Source organism: Halichoerus grypus, chromosome 4 (assembly GCF_964656455.1).
Source record: "Halichoerus grypus chromosome 4, mHalGry1.hap1.1, whole genome shotgun sequence".
In the NCBI taxonomy this organism is placed as follows: Eukaryota; Metazoa; Chordata; class Mammalia; order Carnivora; family Phocidae; genus Halichoerus; species Halichoerus grypus.
In genome coordinates, this window is record NC_135715.1 from 187388147 (window position 1) to 187406800 (window position 18654).

Here is an 18654-nt window from a genome sequence, read left to right on the forward strand (position 1 = left end):
GCGCCGAGGGGTGCGGCGGGAGCACTGGCGCACTAGAACCTCTGAAAGCCAGCGTGGGAAGTGTGTGAAGCAGGAGAGGGGACCACAGGAGGTTGCGAGGCCGTGGTCAGACGAGGCCGGTTCTTGAAGGCCGGGTTGAGGAAGGAGCCTGCGTGCGATGGACAAGCACTACAGGGCGCTAAGCAGAGGGGTGATAGGATCTCATTCACCTCCATTTAAGAAGATCACTTGCTAGAAGGAGAACAGTTCAGGGGGGGCAAGAGTGAAAGAAGGGAGACCTGTTTCACGGGAAGATGACAAACTATTCATTTTAATAAACCATACGCTTTTAGTCAATTTGAGGTGTAAGTTACAATAAAACACGTCGTGTTTAAGTGTACAGAGTCTGATCTAAACACTCAGCAACAACCAGTAAACTGAGATAGGATTTGCATCACCCCCAAAATTCCCTCATGCCACTCTGCAGTCAACCTCCCCCCGCAATCCAATTTTCCGCCCCGTCACTAAAGCATGGGTTTTCTGTTCTGAAAATTTCACGTAAGTGGAGTCATAAGAGTATGTGCTCTTTTGTGTCCGGCTTCTGCTTTGAGAGTCACCCGTGTTTTGCAGGTGGTGGTAGCTCGAAGCTCGTGCTGATGAACAACCTCCTGTTGTTACGCTACGACACAATCTGCTCACCCATTCACTGCCTTATGGACTTTTGGACTGTATCCACCTTTCCATTATGAACATTTACATAGAGTATTTGTAAGGATATGGTTTCATTCTTCTTGGGTAAGGCACCTAGGACGGGTAAGTGAATGTTTAAATTCCTAAGAAGCAAGCTAACTCTTTACCATTTTGCACTCATGCCGCAGTATGTGGGAGCTGCTCCACATCTTCGCTAATGCTTGGTTTTGCTGGGCCTTTAATTCTAACCATTCCACTGGGTGTGTGGTGGTATATCATTGCGGTTTCAGTCTGACAGCTAAGCAGCTTCATGGCTAACGACACTAAGCATCCTTCCTGCGCTTACTGGTCGTCCACAGGTAGGTGTTCTTCTGTCAAGTGTCTTCCCCATGTGGGCTGAGTTGTCTTCTGATTAAGTTACAAGTATTTTTTTTATACAACCTGGATGCAAGTCTATGTCAAACGTGCTACAAATTTTTTTTCTCCCAATTTGTGGCTTGCCTTTTTAAATGCCTTTTGAAGTACAGAAGTTTAAATTTTGATATTGCCCAATTTATTGTTTTTTTTCTTTTATGGTTTGTGCTGGACTCCTAACTAAAAAAAAAAAAAGCCTTTTCCTTATGATAAAAGTAACAAAGATTTTCTCATAAATTCTCTCCTAGAAATTTTATGGAAATGGTTTTAACATTTAGGTCTATGGTCCATTTTGAATTAGTATTTTACGTGATGTAAGGCAAAGCTAGAGGTTCATCTTTGCATCCACGGATAGCTAATCGGTCCAGCACCTTATGTTGAAAATACACTGTTTTTCCCCATGGGAATACCTTAGTACTTTTGTTGAAAGTCAAGGGACTTTCATTTATTTGCACCTATTTCTGGATTCTCAGTGTAGTTCCAATGTAAATATTTGAGGCTCAAAAACCACATGCAATCTCTATTGCAGAAAAGGAGCCCTTTAGAAGTGTGAAAACTATTCTTAGCTCACCAACTGCACAGAAACAGGTTTTGGCCTAGAGAGCTTGCTGACCCCTGCACTAGGTCTGCTCCTATGCTAGGACCCACTGTCTTGACGCCTACAGCTTTAGCGTGAATTCCGAAATCAGATAGTGTGACTCTTCCGATCTCTTCTCCCCTCAAGTTGTTAGGATACTCTAGGTTCTTTGCATTTCCATGTAAAGTGAATCAGCTTGTCAATTTCTCACACACACACACACACACACACACCCTGCTAGGATTCTGAGTGAGGATGCACTGAATTTACAAATTGATTTTGGGAGAATTTACTTCTTAACAATGTCATGTTTTCTGATCCAGGAACATGGTGCATCGTTCCACTTACTTACATGTTCTTTGACTTTTCACAGGGATATTTTCTTGTCAGTGTATATGTCCTACACATATCTCAATAAATTTATCCCCAAGTATTTCATGATATCTTATGCTATTAAAATGTTTTCCTAATTTCATTTCCCGTTTTTTTCTGTTGCTAGTAAACATACAATGGATTTTTTGTATTAATTTTGACTTCTCGTTAAACTTCCTAGTTCTAGTAGCTTCTTAAGAGAATCCTTTAGATATATAGACAGTAAGCACATCAACAGTGCTCACCACCACCGCATTAGGAAAATCAATTAAAGACACAATGAGATTAAGTCATACCCACTAGCGTGGTTACAATCAAGAAGACAGATACAAATACTGGCAAGGATGTGGAAAAACCGCAATGCTAGCACACGGCTAGTGGGGACATAGATGGTTCATCCACTCAGGAAAGTAGAATGGCAGTTTCTTATAAAGTTAAACACAAATGTGCCATATGACCCAGCAACTACAATCCTGCAGATCTACCCGAGAGAACCGAAAACATGTCCACACAAAGAATTACATGCAAATGTGTATAACAGCATTATTCATAAAACCTCCAAACTCCAAACAATCCAAATGTCTATCAAGAGGTGGATGAATAAACAAAATGTGATACATCCATACGATGGAACACTGGTCAGCAATAAAAAGGAACACATTTCTGATACACACTAAATCATGGATGAACCTCAAAACTGGTATGCTAAGTGAAAGAAGTCAGACATGAGGGAGTTCATATTATATGGTTCCATTTACTTAAAATGTCCAGAAAAGTAAGTCTAGAGAGACAGAAAGTAGATGAGTGGCTGTCGGGGCTTGGAAAGCAAAAGGGGCACGAGGAATCTTTTTGGAGCAATGGAATGTTCTAAAACTGGATTGTGCTCATGGCTGTACAACTCTGTACGTTCACTAATCATCACTGACTTATCCACAGAATGGGTGTTTGATGGTATGTGAGTTATTATACCTCAATAAAGCTGTTAAAGAAAACCTAATGCCGGGCGCCTGGGTGGCTCAGTCGTTAAGCGTCTGCCTTCGGCTCAGGTCATGATCCCAGGGTCCTGGGATCGAGTCCCACATCGGGCTCCCTGCTCCGCGGGAGGCCTGCTTCTCCCTCTCCCACTCCCCCTGCTTGTGTTCCCTCTCTCGCTCTCTCTCTGTCAAATAAATAAATAAAATATTAAAAAAAAAAAAAAAAAAAAAAAAAAAAACCTAATGCCGAGTGAAGAGTGAGTTTCAGAATGTTATATTCTGTATGACAGAATTTAAATGTGAAAGTACAATATACACTATCTATACACCTATATACGGAAGCATAATGTGAACAGAACAGTCGAATGCATACGGAACACACCCAAATCAGATATACTGACTGCATTTGGGGAGGGAGAGAGAAGAGGTCTGAGGAGGAAAACAGAATTTTAACTTTATTTGCAATGTTTCAGACAACAATAACGACATGATAAAACGTTAACATTTGTCCATGTGGGGTGGTAGGTGCATGAACTTTCTCTAAATTATTTTTTGTACTCCCATATTTCTTTTTAAATATTTTATTTATTTATTTGAGAGAGCGGGAGGGAGGGAGCACAAGCAGGGGAGAGGCAGAGGGAGAAGCACACTCCCCACTGAGCAGGGAGCCCAACGCAGGGCTCGATCCCAGGACCGTGAGATTACGACCTGAGCCGAAGGCAGACGCTTAACCGACTGAGCCACCCAGGCGCCCCTGTACTGCCATATTTTTTTTTAACCAAAAATCAAAACAAAACTAAATTAAACCAAAAAAACCCGAGAGCAAACGTAAGTGATTACCTAGTTCCTTCATTAATTTTAGTTCCTTTATGGCTTTAATTCGAAGATCAAACACCACCTACAACAGAGAAATAAACTAGTGACTGTGTGCATGAGACCAACGGGAGGGGAGGGCGCCGAGGCCGTCAGTGAACGCGTACACAGCTCAGCTGACTTACCGGTTACTGGACAGAAGTTTGTGCCTACTTGAAAAAAGACTTTTTTCCATCTCTGACATTCATTTCCTCTCTTCTACCAAGTTAAAACCAAAAACTGGATCTTAATAGTTAAGCCTTTACCAAACCGATGGTAACCAGAACAGAAAGACGGAAAGCTAAAGAAACAATCCTAGCTACAAAGGCAAAAAGCTGAAAACCCACACTAACTTTTCTAATGAGAGCAAACAAAAGAAAATGCAGTTAATGGTATTTCTTTAGGTTAAGAATAATGAATTTAGGGCCAGTGAGCATAAAAAAATATAAAGATGGGCAACACTAATCCAAGAGCACTATTTAAAATTTTTGTTTAAATTACTTTTACGTTGTTTTCTTTCTTTTCCTTTTAGTTTAGGCTAACTGCCTCTAGGGCATGGGAAATTTAGGGGTAAAAGTGATGTCAGCAATCACGGACTGGACCCTCCAAGCAGCGCCCCACACGGCACCAAGAAGGAACGGAGACTGGAGTAACCAGACTTCACCAAAGCCTCCCACTTAGGGTCAGGGTGGCAGATCTGCCATACCAACCAATACTAATGCACCCTAAGAAATTAGAATATTTATAGAAAACATTCTAATAGGTTTCTTTTGATGTTCTAGAAAAAAAAAAAAACTTAATGACTTGAGAGACCACATGAATGTAAAGAGATGTTTCCCAGAATGATGTTTAAGGAAACCAGGGTCACAGTCCTCAAGTGGAAAACTGAAGGACTCCCTTTTAAGAGCAGCTGACTTTAGAGTGCACAGAGTACGATGCAGAATAATTTAAGATAAGCTTAAAAAAACAAGCACCAAAAAACAACACAACACAAAACCAAAACATATTTGCCTGGTTTAAAAAATAGAGAAAGGATTGTGGGAAAATGGCATTTTATATTTATCAAAGCTAGAGGATTCCATGAACTAATTAAATAGGTAAAAGCCTACATTCTAATTGTAGCCTCGGATGGAAAAAAGGCACATATTTTCTTGAAACATGCCAAGGGCTAATACAGGTATATGAGTGGTAATCAAATGTTAACAATAAAATGTTGATTTCCTCCCCTCACATTTTTTTAAAAAGTAAGCTCTACGCCCAACGTGGGGCCTGAACTCATGACCTTGAGATCAAGAGCTGTGTGCTCTACCGACTGAGCCAGCCAGGCGCCCCAAAAAGTTGATTTCTTAAGATCTAGAAGCCCACTGAGACAAGCGTTCTGGAAGATTTCACGTACTGCTTTTTAAATCAAACACTGTTAAACTAGAAAACTGTCCACCAGACGTGAACTATAATCTACTCACTGTGTTCACAGTTGCTGATATTTTAACTTGCTTCTCTTCGGATTCTAATTCACATAAATTTTGAACTTGGAGCCAGTTGATCTCATTCATACCAGCGAACCATTTCCCTTGTTTGAGCAACAAACTGTAGGAATAAAGACATTTTAAAAAATGTGTCTTTACACAGTGCTTCTATGGATCAGAAAGGATCAGAAAATTAATACTTTTCCTTAGGTACCACTTCCAAAATTCTGCATGGGTGCTTTGATGTGACTAATTAAAGGTGACCAAGGTCTACTGAGCTGGCTTTAAGAAAGCTATCTTTCTAGGGCAGTGCTAGGCAGCTGTGCATGGAGTCTATTTCAGGACTCCAAGTATGCTCTGACTTATACAAATAATTTGTTACCACATTTTTTGTTTTGTTTTTTTGCGTTGCCATGTTTTTCAAAGAGAAGTGTTGTCACGGAGTAATCCGCTGCTGACTTCGGCCTGCGCACTGGAATCACATGGCGAGCTTTCACAGCACTGATGCCAGAAGCCCACCCCCAGGATCTAGATTCAGCTGAGTAACAGGACAGTCATGCACAGTTGTATACACAGATGCTACATAAAAGTGCCTTATTTAAGGGGTATATCATGCCCGTCCTACACGTCGTATATTTCTATGTTTATTACAGTTTTCTTTTTTTTTAAAGATTTTATTTATTTATTTGAGAGAGAGAGAGAGAGAGAGAAAGCATGAGAGGGGAGAGGGTCAGAAGGAGAAGCAGACTCCCCGCTGAGCCAGGAGCCTGATGTGGGACTCGATCCTGGGACTCCAGGATCATGACCTGAGCCGAAGGCAGTCGCTTAACCAACTGAGCCACCCAGGCACCCTATTACAGTTTTCTTTTACGACAGCAGATGGCCTACGAGAGCAAGTAGGGTGTCTCGCTCTAACAAAATTTTCCTCCACATAGTGGTACAGGGTCTGGAGGAAGGAGTGGCTTTCTAATTCACACAGATGCGCTCAATGCGCAGGCAGAGAAGTCCTCTTGGGAGTGTGTATCAGAGTCCCGAAACACAACGCTATTCTGTATTTCAGCTGTTCCACCCAGGGCTACATCCTAAAGACAGCAAAGTTTTTGGTTTTTTGTTTTTTTAAAAGATTTTATTTGACAGAGAGAGAGACACAGCGAGAGAGGGAACACAAGCAGGGGGGAGTGCGAGAGGGAGAAGCAGACTCCCCGCCGAGCAGGGAGCCCGATGCGGGGCTCGGTCCCAGGACCCTGGGATCATGACCTGAGCCGAAGGCAGTCGCTTAACCAACTGAGCCACCCAGGCACCCTATTACAGTTTTCTTTTACGACAGCAGATGGCCTACGAGAGCAAGTAGGGTGTCTCGCTCTAACAAAATTTTCCTCCACATAGTGGTACAGGGTCTGGAGGAAGGAGTGGCTTTCTAATTCACACAGATGCGCTCAATGCACAGGCAGAGAAGTCCTCTTGGGAGTGTGTATCAGAGTCCCGAAACACAACGCTATTCTGTATTTCAGCTGTTCCACCCAGGGCTACATCCTAAAGACAGCAAAGTTTTTGGTTTTTTGTTTTTTTAAAAGATTTTATTTGACAGAGAGAGACACAGCGAGAGAGGGAACACAAGCAGGGGGGAGTGCGAGAGGGAGAAGCAGACTCCCCGCCGAGCAGGGAGCCCGATGCGGGGCTCGGTCCCAGGACCCTGGGATCATGACCTGAGCCGAAGGCGGACGCTTAACGACTGAGCCACCCAGGCGCCCCGAGACAGCAAAGTTTTAAGCACAAAGATGTTCCCTGAAGACTACCCTGAAGTGGCGAATGACTGGATGAGGACAGTGAGGACGACACGGCCACCTTTTACCAAAAGCGTGCAAACTCTCTATAAGCACTGAATGCCCACACCCTCCGGTTCTAGGAAGCTGGGACTCATTTCTATCCTCATTTTGCAGAAGAAGAAACTGAGCAGAGGGAGAGGAGGTGACTTGCACAGGGTCGCACTGTCAGGACGTGATCAAGCTGGAAACAAGCCCCGGCGGCTCGTCCTCACCCCTGCACAGACTGCCTGGCGCGGGAGCATGGGTAGGTAATCAACACCGACTGCTACGTAGCCGCACCACGAGTCTACAGACATGGTGGGGAAGCAGGATATAACCGTCCATGAGATAATCATTAGTAAGCTTCAAAAGAAAAAAACCTTCAAAACAACAACAACAAAAAACAATTATTTGTGCTCAGGGCAGAACGAAAGCTAACAGTGACTGCCCCTGCACAGGGGACACTGTTTCGGGCCTCCTGTCATCACTTCTGTATTTCCCAAGTCCTAATACGTGCTATATTACTTTTTTTTAAATTTAATTTTAGGGGGGGCAGAGGGAGACAGAGAACCTTAAGTAGGCTCCACACTCAGTGTAGAGCCCGATGCGGGGCTCACTCTTACAACCCCAAGATCGTGACCTGAGCCGAAATCAAGAGTCCAACACTTAACTGACTGAGCTGCCCAGGCGCCCCACATGTATTACTTTTTATAAAGGGACATATAATAAACTTTTAAATTAAATAAACAAAGTGCAGAAATAAATGCCCAGAAAATACTTGTCCGAAAAGAGTGATAAATACAAAATAAAGACTGTTCCAAGCGCTCTGCCTCTGGGTCACAGCCACTATGAATGATAAAATGGAGACTCCCGACTGATCAAGCAGGGAACAATTTGTTGCTTGCAACCTCAAGTCTTTAATATATGGAAACCGGAAGGTTATAGGGCAGGACACACTGACCACAGAAATGTAGCATAACAGACGTGGACAACAAAATGGAGACAGGCAGCACTTCTGAGCTTCCAGTGTGACTCACAGGAATCAAGAGCGTGATCCCCCACGTACCTGCCCTCTCTGGGCAGCTGGGAGGGTCTCAAGACTCAGAAAAAGGATTATAATGAAAAACTCAATTGCCTTATGGGAGACTTGTGACAAAACAGACAAATCTAGCCAGATCTTAATATCCTCCTCATGAAAAGATTCAGGAACTTTCTTTGTGAATGTGCCTTCAGTTTTGTAGGAAGTGCTAATCGGAATTCATTTGACAAGATTCTGCTTTATAAACAACTAATCTAGATTATATCTCCTATACCTACATTATTTAGTTACCTCATTTACCAACAAATAAAAATTTTAAAAAATCGCATTATAATGTCATCTTCCTCCAAGCTGCCTAACCCAGAACACTCCTGTATACGATATCCAGGACACAATGTTTAGAAACAAAAGGAAAATACTGAACTATTATCAGTATTAAAATAAAGCTTTCGAGTTCTAAGCGACAGAACTATCATAAAAATAACTTAAAAAGGGATTCTCTTACGTTTCAGCAGGGTACCTGTTATCATCTCTAGAATCCTGAACGAGAACCGAGCTCTTGTTCCTGAGGCCCTGCTCTCTGAACGTCTTCTTCAGGTCTTCCTTGGGAACAGCGACCCAGTTCTCTTCCCCGGCAGGGTCCGTGGCGCTGACGAAGAGGACACCCACGGGCACTGCCAGGGCAGTGAGCACAGCGCCCACTTCTGCATTGGATGGAAAGACGTGTGGAGACTCTACCAACTGCTGACACTTTTCCCCCTCGCCGCTTGTTGCTAAATGAAGAACATTTAAGAGCAGAGGTTCACAGTCACTCCCGGTTGGAATCTGGATGCCACCAACCTACAATAATACCAAGACAACCATTAGTATAGTTTCTATTTGCCAAAATCAGGTCAATGTAATCACACAGTAAAAGACTACTCTTAGAGGGCGCCTGGGTGGCTCAGTTGGTTAAGCGACTGCCTTCGGCTCAGGTCATGATTCTGGAGTCCCAGGGTCAAGTCCCACATCGGGCTCCCTGCTCAGCGGGGAGTCTGCTTCTCCCTCTGACCCTCCCCCCTCTCATGCTCTCTCTCTCTCTCTCAAATAAATAAATAAAATCTTAAAAAAAAATACTACTCTCAGAGAATTCTCTTTTTTTCTTAAGTGAAATGTCTTAGATGTATCAGAACTTTATAGATTTTTCCTTTGAAACTTTCTCTTAGCCTTCTTTTATTTTCTAGGAGAGCAATGTGGAGTGGAGACAGAGATGTACGGTGTCCTCAGCAGTGGTAATAAAGCCTTAGCAGGAAAGAAAAGAAGAAAAAAGCCTTGGAAATACAAGAGACGGACCAAGGACAGACCACAGCGTGGGTAAGATGCTGCTCGCCCCTTTCCTGACTTGGAGAACCCCCTCCGCTCCTGTAGGTCTCCGCCCTAACTCAGGGTAGCTACCTGCCCCCTCCTGAACTCCCTCAGGGAGCATGCGCAGAACCCTCCTGCAGGAGCTGTGCTGGTGGGGTTATGCACACAGGCCCGCCTGAAGGACAGACTGATGACGCACCTTCGGAGGGAGCTTCTGGCACTGCAGACACACTCGACAAGCATCTCCTTAGCATACGACTAACAGACTGTACCTAAAATTTGTCAGGCATTTCAGATGTTTTCTAGCATCTAGTTGCCTTCACAGATGCTGAATAAAGTTTTCTTACAATGACAGTTAAAAAAAAAAATCAAAAACCATCATGCATATTTCTTCAATCCGTTCTTACCTCCACCCCATTCCATACAAAGAGGTCTTCCCCGTCTGCAATCTCCATTTCACACAGCATCAGGTCATCCCCTAGAAGATGAGCTCATCAGTGAGACCATTCATCACAATCACCAAAACAACTAAAGAAAGAGCTGAGACACTTAAATATTTGTTTGAAGCAGCAGTCTCGTCAAGGAAAATTAAGAAAAAGGCAGTAATTGCATTTATTGTGTTGGTATTATTTAAGATTATTTTTATCTTTATGCTTTTCATTACACTCTTCAGTTTTTTGTTTTTTTTTTCACTTTACCTAAGTATCTCCCCGTGTTAACATGTTACGGAAGCTCTGTGAGCACGAGAGCAGGGGAGGAGCTGACCAAACCGGACACTGTGTGCAGGAAGGAGGCCCAGGCAGCATGGGGCCCAGACCCAGCACTAACCAGCTGTCTGGCCTGTGTACTGCGGCCCCATGCTTCAGTTTTCTTGTTTAGGAAATGCAGGTAAAAGAATTTTGTGAAAATCAAATGAGATAATTTATATAAAACTTATCTCTGGATTTGGTACAGTGAAGTCCAAAATAAACGTATGTCACCGCAGCTGCTACTAATATTACTGTTTTGTTGTTATTCACGGGTAGTAAAAACTTTTAAGCTCTCCAAGTACTTTGGGAGAAAAAAAAAATCAAGCCATATAAATAAGATGTTAATGGTTTGAAACCATTTTGCTAAAAAAAATCTGTGGTAATACAAAAAAAATTCCACAGCCTTTTATTATTTTTTTAAAAGATTTATTTGTTTGTGAAGGGGCACGTGCACCCCAATGTTTATAAGCAGCAATGTCCACAATAGCCAAACTATGGAAAGAGCCAAGATGTCCATAGACAGAAGAATGGATAAAGAAGATGTGGTATATATATACAACGGAATATTATGCAGCCATCAAAAAATGAAATCTTGCCATTTGCAACGACGTGGATGGAACTAGAGGGTATTATGCTAAGCAAAATAAGTCAATCAGAGAAAGAATTATCACATGCTCTCACTGATACGTGGAATTTGAGAAACAAGGCAGAGGATCATAGGGGAAGAAAGGAAAAAATGAAACAAGATGAAACCAGAGAGGGAGAAAAACCGTAAGAGACTCTTTTTTTTTTTTAAGATTTTATTTATTCATTTGAGAGAGAATGAGATAGAGAGAGCATGAGAAGGGGGAGGGTCAGAGGGAGAAGCAGACTCCCTGCTGAGCAGGGAGCCCGATGCGGGACTGGATCCCGGGACTCCAGGATCATGACCTGAGCCGGAGGCAGTGGCTTAACCAACTGAGCCACCCAGGCGCCCCATAAGAGACTCTTAATCTCAGGAAACAAACTGAGGGTTGCTGGAGGGGAGGGGGGTGGGAGGGATGGGGTGGCTGGGTGATGGACATTGGGGAGGGTATGTGTTGGGGTGAGCTCTGTGTGTTGTGTAAGACTGATGAATCACAGTCCTGTACCCCTGAAACAAATAATACATTATATGTTAATAATAAAAAAAAAAATTTAAAAATTAAAAAAAAATTTTTTTTGAAGATTTGTTTGTTTGAGAGAAAGAGAGAGAAGAGGGGCAGGGGCAGAGGGAGGGGGAGAGAGAGTCTTAAGCAGACTCCTTGTTGAGCTTGGAGCCTGACATGGGGCTCAATTTCACGATCCCGAGATTATGACCCGAGCCAAAACCAAGAGTTGGATGCTTAACCAACAGCGCCACCCAGGTGCCCCCACAGCCTTTTAAAAAATTGTTTTCATGGAGAGGTAGCTTTAATTTCAAAAAAAAAAGGAAAATATTTCTGTGTTCGCAAAATTCACACATCACAGAAATCAGATAAATTATTTGTTTGAAAACCGACCATGTGATGACAGCCTAGGTAAGAAAGTAGTAGGTAGTGGGAAAGACTGCCTAAGAGCAGAAAATCCACAAAGTACAAATACAGGAAATGAACCCCACAAAGTACAAATATAGGAAATGAGTCGCAGTGTTTTAATTTTTATCTTACCATCAAGCATCTGGTAAACATGAAGTCCTGCTGGTACAAACTTTGCCACACTAAGAATCATATCTCCTTCCCAAAAATCTAACAGCTACAGAATATTAATGGAAGAAAAGAGAACAATGAGAAGTAACATAAGTATCACATTTCCAGGTAAAAGAACACCACCGAACTATTTCTCATATGTTTAGATACGGGGAGCTAGCAAACGAGTATGCCCATCCCACCCAACACCAAAAGTGTGGCAAGAAGACATCACTCATGGCTAAATTAGCCAAATCCAAAGATGGTCAAGCTCATCCATTAGTGACTGAAGAATGCTGGCATACACCGTGAACAACTGTCCTTAATTTATGGGAAGACCACTTTTATCAGAAGGCAAACTGATCAACATGCCAGCCCAGAAATCTTTGTCCAAAAGAGCAAAAATCATTTGTTTAATTAGTACCATTCAGGGAAAAGCAGCATGGACTCTAGCACACATTAAAATTCTCAATAATCTGAAAGGAAGTTTCGCACCATAAATTCAAAAAGTGGCATTACCAGTTTCTATAGGACCATGGATTTGTTTTTTTTAAGTTTCTAGATCCAAGACTCTGGGGGGACTGGTCATCTCACCAGAATAATATCACCCATAAAGTCAGTCCTATTTCGCCTCTCTCCACAATAGCACAAGGTAGTTCTCTTAAAAAGACATTTCCTGGGGCACATGGGTGGCTCAGTTGGTTAAGTGTCTGCCTTCTGCTCAGGTCATGATCTCAGGGTCCTGGGATCGAGCCCCACATGGGGCTCCCTGCTCAGTAGGGAGCCTGCTTCCCTCTCTGCCCTTGCCCCGGCTCATGCGCTCCCTCTCTCTCAAATAAATAAATAAAATCTTAAAAAAAAAAAAATTTCCTCTTTACACGTGATTAGTTAACTGCACCATTCTTGTAGCCTCCCGCCAGGGGCTTATTTCTAAGATAACAGAGATGTGCACTTCAAACACCAGAAAGCAAACTGGAGCGAATCTAAAACCTATGAAAGTGAACAGGTCTGTTCCATCTGAAAGGCCCCCTAGACAGGGTCAGCTCCCCACGTCCACTTACACCAACACTGCGGGACTGGCTCAGGGATGAACTTTTAATGCAAAAATTTGGAAACATTAGGAAATTTTAGAAATCCTGATACTAATCCAAAACTGAAATATCATTCAAATCAACTAAGGTTAACAAAGAAACTGGCTTGCTTTGCTTTGTACAAGAGAAAAATAGAAAAAAAGAAAGCTAATAATTTTGGGGATTGATGAGTTTGCCAGAAAATTCATTTATTTCTGCAAAAAATAAAAGCCTACATTTTTTTTTTTTAAGATTTATTTATTTTTGAGAGAGAGAGAGCACAAGTGAACGTGCACATGCTAGGGGGAGGGGCAGAGGGAGAGAGAGAGAGAATCTCAAGCTGACTCCCTGTTAAGTGCGGAGCCCGACTCAGGGCTCAGTCTCACAACCCTGAGATCATGACCTGAGCTGAAATCAAGAGTCAGATGCTTAACTGACTGAGCCACTCAGGTGCCCCAAAGCCTACATTTTCTATTTTCCTTTTCCTTGATCAGGAAGTAGTGAGAGGTGAGGAAGTATGATCAAAAGGACGGAAAGAGTAAGGAGACCAGGACTGAGGCCTAGTTCTACCACAACCAGAAGTCTGACTGCAAGCCACTAGATCTCTAAATTACAAGTTTTTCACCTTTAAAATGGGATTAGCTTGCCTTTAGGTTACCCTGAGATTAAAGAACCAAAGGACATAATTTATATGAAAACACACTTGGATCGATTACTTGGATGTAAGTATTTACAACAATGCTTGTTTTTATTGCACAACAGAAGGTATTTTCATCCCCTGAAAAATTTTAGTAATAAATGCTATCCTATACTCCGGAAAGGGAGAAACGTTAGTTGCTTGTTTGTTTAGTTCTTGTTTTTAGGCAACATGCTTATTTTTTTTTTTTTTTTAAGATTTTATTTATTTGAGAGAGAGAGGGAGATCGTGCATGAGCGGAGGGGCAGAGGTAGAAGCAGTCTCCCCACTGAGCTGGGAGCCAGACGTGGGGCTTGATCCTAAGACCCTGGGATCATGACCTGAGAGGGCAGACACTTAACCAACTGAGCCAGCCAGGTGCTCCAGCAACACGCTTATCTTTTTACTGCTTCCAAAAAATAATTTTCTTTTATTTTCCAAAAAAGAAACAGCCTTATACTTTTTCTCTCCCCAAAATACATGTACCAGCCTTGACTCCCCCCCGAAAGCCTGCTGGCAGGACAGTGCGGGTCCCACCTGTGCAGAAGGGCCTCTCTAAAAGACGTACAAGTGAGGAGAGAACATCTGGGACAACCCTCAGGAGTGGGAGATGGGAGGATTTTCTTAAGTGCTTTGAAAAATAAATAGTTGAATCCTAAACAGGATTTCTGAAAAGGAGAATCCAGCCTGAGATGGACCTTAATGTCTAAATTAAGAGGAAGCAAGGCTAAATTACCTGAAATATTGATTGTCGAAGATCTCCTAAAGTTTTTCTTTTATCAAAGGTTAAATCCCACACACTTTCTGCTTGAGAGACGATTGGGTGCAGAGCCCCATTGAAGAAATGATAATGAGGGCCCAGGTGGAGATGCAACTCAAAATTATTGTTTGTAGAATCCCATTCTGCCCTTTAAAGAGGCATAAAAAATACATAAATGCTCTGTTTTTGTAACACACGGCTTCATCCCAAACCAAAAATACTTGATTTACAATATAAATAAATTCTCTATTCTACCTAAGTAATTATTACTAATGTCCGTTTCTTCCATGCTCCAAAATTTTCATTTTAGTTTCTCAATGAATAGCAAAATTTCAGCTCTGCCACCACGAATTCCAAGGAAAATGAATTTTAATATACACCTTCCAACATTTCTCTAAGGATCGAAACTCAAAATCTTCCAACAATGGGAATATAGTTATAAATATGTTAGAAACCTTTCCTCCTGTAATTGTGCTAAGTGCCAAATTCACAAACTTCTACTTCCTCCTTACCTCCACCAGAGCCCCCTGACTCTCCTGTAGAATATTTAAAGTGGGTCTCACGATCCTCCAGTCTACTCTCCCCAGGTCGAACATCCTCAGCGGCGGCCCGGAGCTGGCGGCTCGTCTCTGAATCCGCTCGGCTGCCCTGGAGCTGCTGCCCGGCATTCCGCTCGAGGCAGTGTGGCCCCGGGAGAGCTGGATGAGGCCACGGCCACTGCTTGGATACTCCCGACACAATTCTATTCACGTGGTCAGAGACAGCGCTAGCTTTTCTGATGGCCGCATTAAAAAGCTTAGTGCTGGCTGGCGAAACCCTTTTGGTTGTGGCTGTGAACACCCACTGCTAGTCCACACCCACTCACGCAGTTTTGCCTGTTTAAGATATTTTATCCTAGTTTTTATATTTTTAGTGTCTTGATTTCCTTTGATAGTGGTTTGCCATTCAATCTACCTGCTCCTTTTTTTCCCCAGTTTTAAGCCAATGATAAAAATGTTGAACACATCCTGGCTACATAATCAACCAGCCACGTGGGTCCACAAGGAGGCCACGAGAACATCCACTTCCCTAACCCAATGCCCCACTGACCCTGGCAGAGAGCAAATAAAGATACAGTTCCTCGGGGTCCAAGGTGAGACCTCAAAAGAGAAGATGAGATCAGCAACTCCTCACAAACCATGCCTGTGATAACCTATTACAGGTTTCCGCCCGGACTGACACGAAGCCTGGCAGTTTGCAGAATCCACATTCTTTCCTCTTGCCCGCCTCTGGTCTTCTATCACTATGGGCCGGGTCCCCACAACGACTTAACTTACGAGGAGTGACTTCCACCCAGGCTCTCTCTGCACCTCGGGAATCACCTGACAGTCTAGGACACAATTCACTTAACGTCCTAGGTGTTCACTGATTTCTCCAGGCTTCTGAGGCTTCATCCCTACTCAGCAGTGGCCATTTATGTGACATTGTTTCATTCACTCTCACAGATAAGGATGATTTCAAAGTAAGATACTCTGCCTATAAAAATTCAGCAGCTACACAGACACAGGAATTGATTAGTTGGTTTTTTTTCCTTTTTAATTTTCCTGACTGAAGACTTAAGACCTAAATGAGATCCTTGTTCTCCAGAAAAAAACCATTCAAACTCTAAAAGTAAGTTAAAACTACCTTTTTGTTTGCAGTTCAATGTTGGCTGCGTCCATCTCATTCAGCAAATGACATGGAACCCCGTATCTTGGATTAGCTCGAGCTGTGAACAGAACGCTTCATTAACTTGGGCTGACGAAATGGAATCTGGCTGCTGGGAGTCTGGAAAGTATGTGCTGGGAGCTAGGAAGCCTCTACTAACTATCTTTGTGAATGCTAACTTCCTGTGGATCTCAGTTTTCCCATCTGAAAAATGAAAACATTAGAACAAATGGAAGATAAACAGTTCTTTATGCCACGCTAGAAGGATTCCATTTCTTCAATTCTCTTTAAATATACTTTTTAAAAAGAACACCCACTATTTTCTTCCTGATAACAAATGTAGTAATTGCCACCATAAAAATTCTAGAATATAAAAGATATTCTATATCTTTTATATAGAATATATAAAAGGAAATAAAAGCTATTACCTATAATCCCATTCCCAAGAGATACTGCTAAAACGTGTTACCTGTACTTCTGGTCTTTCTTCTGTACCTACACAACGTGTCTGTATGCGTACATTTACCCACACACACGCACGTGCATGCACATACACACACCCACGCACACACTTATTTAAAGCGACTGGGATTGTATTTAATAAATCTGTAACGTGCTTTTTCACTTCATATTTGTATTTCTCCAAAGTTTTAAATGATTGCATACTAGTTCATTCTATAAATAGCATAATTAAACTAACCAATCTTTTTCTGATAGGTATTTCTAGTCATCATTATAAAATAATGGGAGTAACAAACATCTTTGAACATGAATATTTATACACAGCTCTGATTATTTCAAGACAGATTTGCAGAAGTAGAATTACCGGTTTAAGGTTTTTAAATACATATAACCAAACTGGTTATAGGACTTTATATACCTACCAGCTGTAGAGGAAGTGCCAACTGTCGAGAACAAGATTAACAAAAACATTTAACTTGGTAGGAAAAAAGTGGCATATCTCATTGCTGTTTCAATTCCTATTTTTTGATTATGATTTTTTTTCTTTAATAAAGATTTTTTTTTTTTTTGAGAGAGAGAGAACATGTAAGCAGGGGGAGGGGGCAGAGAAAGAGGGACAAGCAGACTCCCCGCTGAGGAGGGAGCCTGCCTCAGGGCTTGATCCCAGAACCCTGGGATCATGACCTAAGCCAAATGCAGACACTTACTCAGACTGAGCCACCCAGGCGCCCCTGATTTTTTTTTTTTTTCCAGTTTATTGGTTGTTCCTATTTCTTCTTTTGTACATTGCTTATTTATATCCTTTTCCCAATTTTCTACTAAGCACAATGGAATATCTGTAAAAGCACTCTGCAGATGGGAAATAAACTTGTCATATATTTAGCTGTTTCCCACTAGGCTTGTCATTTGCCTTTTATATTGTTTAAGGTTTGTAACACTTTTCCTTAACTTTTCTTTCTTTGCTTTTAAGCTTAGAAAAGTCTTCCCTACCTTTATATCAGAAATATATATTTTATACACTTTAAGGTTCCTTTTTAACATAAACATTAAAGGAACTCAAATTTCATTCAAGTGATGATTACAGTCACTTTACACTGACTGCTAATTCAAGGGACTGGCTGCTAACCAACTTCCCGCTCTATTTCTTGAGTAATTCACTCTCCTCCCGTTTATCTGAAAAATCACCTTACCACGGATTAAAATCTTTTTTTTTTTTTAAAGATTTTATTTATTTATTTGACACAGAGAGAGAGACAGCTAGAGAGGGAGCACAAGCAGGGGGAGTGGGAGAGGGAGAAGCAGGCTTCCCACTGAGCAGGGAGCCCAATGTGGGGCTCGATCCCAGGACCCTGAGATCATGACCTGAGCCGAAGGCAGACACTTAACAACTGAGCCACCCAGGCGCCCCTAAAATCTTAAAAATACTTGGGTGGATTTCTGGGCTGGCTCTCCTCCGTCCAGTGATGTGTCCACCTCTCTGCATGAGCAGCACTGTCTGAATGGCTGAAGCTCTACAAAGAGGTTTTACTGATAGAGTCAATTCCCTTTGGCAGGCCCTTCTTCAGTTTTCATGAACGTCTACCTCTCTAGATGGATTTTAGAATCATTTTGCCAAGTTCCGTCCCTTTATCCCCACAAAAAGTCCATCAAGATTTCCGCCAGACCTTTATTCAATTCCTAAGCTAAATGGAAAACTACCATTCAGTACACAGTCAAAACATGCGCATACTAAAATCCAATTCAGGGAAAAAGACAATACCCCATCTGAACATATTCTTTTTTTGTTAATATATATTTCTATAACTGTGAATTCTGCTTCAGAATATTTTTATCAGAGCCATGACTACATTTTTCCCCCGTCAGAAAAATAAAGCCTAGAATTTCTGGTTAAACAGAATAATTATGTAATTGTTTTAGAACCAGAAAGTTAATTTCCTTTGACTCACATGCAAATTAGTAACTTCTTTTTTCTTATGCTTTTAAAAATGATTACTATTCTCATTTTCTGAGAACAGTGTCCTCATTTGTCACTACAGAGACGCCTCTATCTAAGG

At 41.9% G+C, this 18654-nt stretch overlaps 1 protein-coding gene across 9 annotated transcripts in view; it reads right to left on the reverse strand.

The window, feature by feature from the left end:
* USP40 (ubiquitin specific peptidase 40) overlaps positions 1-18654 on the reverse strand; it is a 78165-nt gene that overhangs the window by 26840 nt on the left and 32671 nt on the right. For 8 of the 9 annotated variants that reach the window (XM_078071475.1, XM_078071476.1, XM_078071474.1 and 5 more), the window contains 7 exons: positions 16118-16199; positions 14429-14600; positions 11929-12013; positions 9920-9990; positions 8674-9008; positions 5322-5445; positions 3847-3904 (listed from right to left, as the gene is read on the reverse strand). In XM_078071475.1, coding sequence (XP_077927601.1) covers positions 3847-3904; positions 5322-5445; positions 8674-9008; positions 9920-9990; positions 11929-12013; positions 14429-14600; positions 16118-16199 — 927 coding nt within the window. The remainder of the gene's footprint in view (positions 1-3846; positions 3905-5321; positions 5446-8673; positions 9009-9919; positions 9991-11928; positions 12014-14428; positions 14601-16117; positions 16200-18654) is intronic. The other variant, XM_078071473.1, reaches the window with a different exon arrangement.